Raw genomic sequence first — 3,746 nt, forward strand, 5'->3', positions numbered from 1 at the left:
ATAAAATTACTAGCATATAATATCCATTGATGTGTATGTAAGGATGAGTACCAAGCGGAGTTTACCCCAGGAATATAAAGTTGGTTTAACATTCAAAAATCAAGTAATGCACTCCGCTTATTTATAGAGTGAAAGAGAAAAAAAAAAAACATTATTATTTCAATAGATGTATAAAAATATGTGACAAAAACCAACACTCATTCATGATTTAAAAAAAGAAAATCAGAGTGCCTGGGTGGCTCAGTCAGTTAAGCGTCTGCCTTCGGCTCAGGTCACGATCTCCAGGTCCTGGGATTGAGCCCTGCGTCTGGCTCCTGGCTCCACTGGAGGCCTGCTTCTTCTCCCACACTCCCTGCTTGTGTTCCTTCTCTCGCTGTCTCTCTCTGTCAAATAAATAAAATCTTTAAAAATAAATGAAAAAAGAGGCTGCGCGTCCCCGTCCTGTCGGCGCCGTCATGGCGGGTTTGCTGAAGAAGACCACCGGCCTTGTGGGATTGGCTGTATGTGAGAGTCCGCACGAGAGGCTAAGAATATTGTACACAAAGATTCTTGATGTTCTTGAGCAAATTCCTAAAAATGCAGCATACAGGAAGTACACAGAACAGATTACAAATGAGAAGCTGAGTATGGTTAAAGCGGAACCAGATGTTAAGAAATTAGAAGACCAACTTCAGTGTGGCCAACTAGAAGAGGTTATTCTTCAGGCTGAAAATGAACTAAGTCTGGCAAGAAAAATGTTACAGTGGAAACCATGGGAACCTTTAGTGGAAGAGCCTCCTGCCAACCAATGGAAATGGCCAATATAATCATCATTAAATGATTAGTGTGTTGATGGGAAATGTATGTAATTAAATGTTCTATTAAAAATGTTTCTATATTATTGACATAATCAAGAAAGCTAATATAGAACATATTTATGACACTTCTTAAAATTGATGACTATGGTAATAAGGACTTGTGAATCCATTTTTGATATGTAAAGCATTCATTTAAATTATCTCAAAGAAAAAAAAATAAATGAAAAAAGAAAATCAGCAAACTTTCTCAATGATAAAGGAAACTATGATAAACCTGCAGAAAATATACTTAGTCATGAAATTGTATACATTTTCCCCATAAGATCAGGAATAAGGGCAGGTTCTTCACTTTCATCATTCTTATCCATCATCGTACTTTATTCACAGATGACACGATTTTGAAAAGAAAAATTCTAAAGAATATACAAAAAAGCTACTAGAACTAATTGAGTTTAGAAATGGCGTAGGATGCAAGGTCAATATGCAAACAGCAAGTATATTTCTTTTAAGATTTTATTTATTTGTTTGTTAGTTGGTTTATTTATTTATTTTTATTTTTTAAAAGATTTTATTTATTTATGTGACAGAGAGAGATTACAAGTAGGCAGAGAGGCAGGCAGAGAGGGAAGCAGGCTCCCTGCTGAGCAGAGAGCCTGATGCAGGTCTCAATCCCAGGACCCTGGGATCACGACCTGAGACGAAAGCAGAGGCTTAACCCACTGATTGCACCTGGTTTATTTATTTATTTATTGAGAGAGAGAGTGTGTGTGTGTGGAGGGGTACAGAGGGAGAAGGAGATTGAGACTCTCAGGCAGACTCCAAGCTGAAAGAAAAGTCTGGCTTCCAGCTTCATCTTACAATCCTGAGATAATGACCTGAGCCAAAATCAAGAGTCGGATGCTTAACTGACTGAGTCACCCAGGTACCCCAGCAATTGTATTTCTATATACTAGCAGTGAACAATTGAAACTGTGATTGAAATTTATAAATAAAACAAAATCAATATCATTAACAATAGCTTGAGAATCTTAGAGACAGGGCTGGCAAAATATATAAACATGGACATTAGAAACTACAAGACAGAGTTGAGAGAAATTTTAAAAACCTAAGTAAATATAGAGATTTATCATGTTTATGGATCAGAAGACTGATTATTGTTAAAATGTCAATCCTCCTTTCTAAGTGATCTATAGATTCAATGTAATCACAATCAAAATCTGAGAAGGCATTTCTGTAGAAATTGACAAGGTGACTCCAAAATGTATATGAATTTATAATAGCTAATAATTATAAAAATGAACAAGTCAGGAGGACTCAAATTTTTGATGATATGATATAGCTACAGTGACAAGGCAGTGATGGTGGGGTGCAGAATTGATATATAGATCAGTGGAACAGAATACATAGTCCAGAAATACATCCAAAAGCATATAGTCAATTGGCTTTCAACAGAGATGCCAAGATACCTCACAGGGTATCCATGATCATCTGGTATCCTGCACGGAAAATAATTTGAAATGGATCGTATACATGAATATAAAACCTAAAACTATGAAACTTGTTTATCATGAGGTCATTAGGAGATTCTAAGATCTCACTATCACTGCCCTTGCTATCATGTTAAGGTTTTTGAAATGGTGTCTTGGGTCACACTTATGTAAATAAAAAGAAATCTCATGAGTTCTAAGGCATTTTTATTATAAAATGCAACCCAGAAAAATTAAAAATGTAAAAATTAGTGAAATAGTATAAGATGAACCCTCTTAATAACCATAACTCCGATCAATAAATAAAACTTACAGCCTCCCTAGAAGCTCCTCTATATGCCCCATCCTAATTGAAGCCCCCCTTTTCTACCCTGAAAGTAACCACTATCCTGACTTTTTTAGTAATCATTTTCTTTGATTTCTTTTTGTTTTTATCTTCCAAGTATGCATACCTGGACATTATACTTTTATAAGTATATAAGACTTATATACTTATAAGTATATAAGACTTATAAAGTCTTGCCCTTTAAAAAATGTTTATGTTTATTTAAAGTCTTTACTAATGTACAGGCTTTTGCTGCATTTCTTTTTCTTACACATTAGCTATGGAAAAACTTGGGCTGTTTGACTTGTGGACTTTCTTAGAGTCTACTTTTTGCTCACTGCCTACATATAGTTCAACCTGATCCTCTTTCCTCTAATTCCTGCAAGTTGGCAACTTAAATAGGAGATTAAAATATTGACTCTAACGTTTTGCCCTCATCGGATATCATTTGGTGACTACAGGTCTGTTGGGACCGACTTGACTTTCAAGTCTTCTGTTGATATTTTACAGTTATCTTTGAGTGAGATCCTGTGCTCTTAACATTAATTAATGCAACCTGCCATATTAATTTGTCTAGTGGCTCTGTCTTGATATGTCAGAGTCTTGTCTGACTCTCACCCCTTCCGTAGCCAGTAAGCCTGTCATTCTTCACTGTGACAACGGAATTCATCATTATCCTGTTTTAGGCCCTCATGACCTTTTATCTGAACTACTAGGACATACCATTCTCTGGTGCTCTTCCCTCTATCCTCCACCCTCCCCTTTTGAGATACTTAAGTAAGGTTACACAGCTGGTTAATGTTGAATCACGGAACCAACCCAAGTTTTAGAATGAGGATTGTCTCAAAATGTTCCTATGTTTTCTCCCATCTTTGTTCACTGATGAGTTATTTTGGGGAACCCTTCTCACACCCAGTACTGCCTTGTGTGTTCTGAATGATAAAGGCCAGGTCTCAAGAGAAAGGCACAACATTGGTGAAGCATATACTGTCTCTGGGTGAGCCAAATATCCTTTCACGTGAGGCCATTTAGAGACTGCTAAACAAAAGGGTGAACTATCTGACCAACAGAAGCTAGAAGAAGGAAATGATCAGTTTGGCCTAAAATAAAGAAAGCCTCAAGGAGGATAAGGACCTT

General features: G+C 36.5%; 1 protein-coding gene across 1 annotated transcript; it reads left to right on the forward strand.

Annotated features, from left to right (window-relative positions):
• The first annotated feature begins 427 nt into the window (after positions 1 to 427).
• LOC125091808 (NADH dehydrogenase [ubiquinone] 1 alpha subcomplex subunit 5) lies at positions 428 to 839 on the forward strand. Its single transcript, XM_047715800.1, has one exon. The coding sequence runs from the start codon at positions 456 to 458 to the stop codon at positions 804 to 806; it is 351 nt and encodes a 116-aa protein (XP_047571756.1). The 5' UTR covers positions 428 to 455; the 3' UTR covers positions 807 to 839.
• Positions 840 to 3,746: the final 2,907 nt, after the last annotated feature.

Source organism: Lutra lutra, chromosome X (genome assembly GCF_902655055.1).
Source record: "Lutra lutra chromosome X, mLutLut1.2, whole genome shotgun sequence".
Taxonomy (NCBI): Eukaryota; Metazoa; Chordata; class Mammalia; order Carnivora; family Mustelidae; genus Lutra; species Lutra lutra.

Bases quoted from the DNA above. Each gene is read 5' to 3' on its own strand.
- LOC125091808 (XM_047715800.1), top strand. From the start codon at position 456: ATGGCGGGTTTGCTGAAGAAGACCACCGGCCTTGTGGGATTGGCTGTA.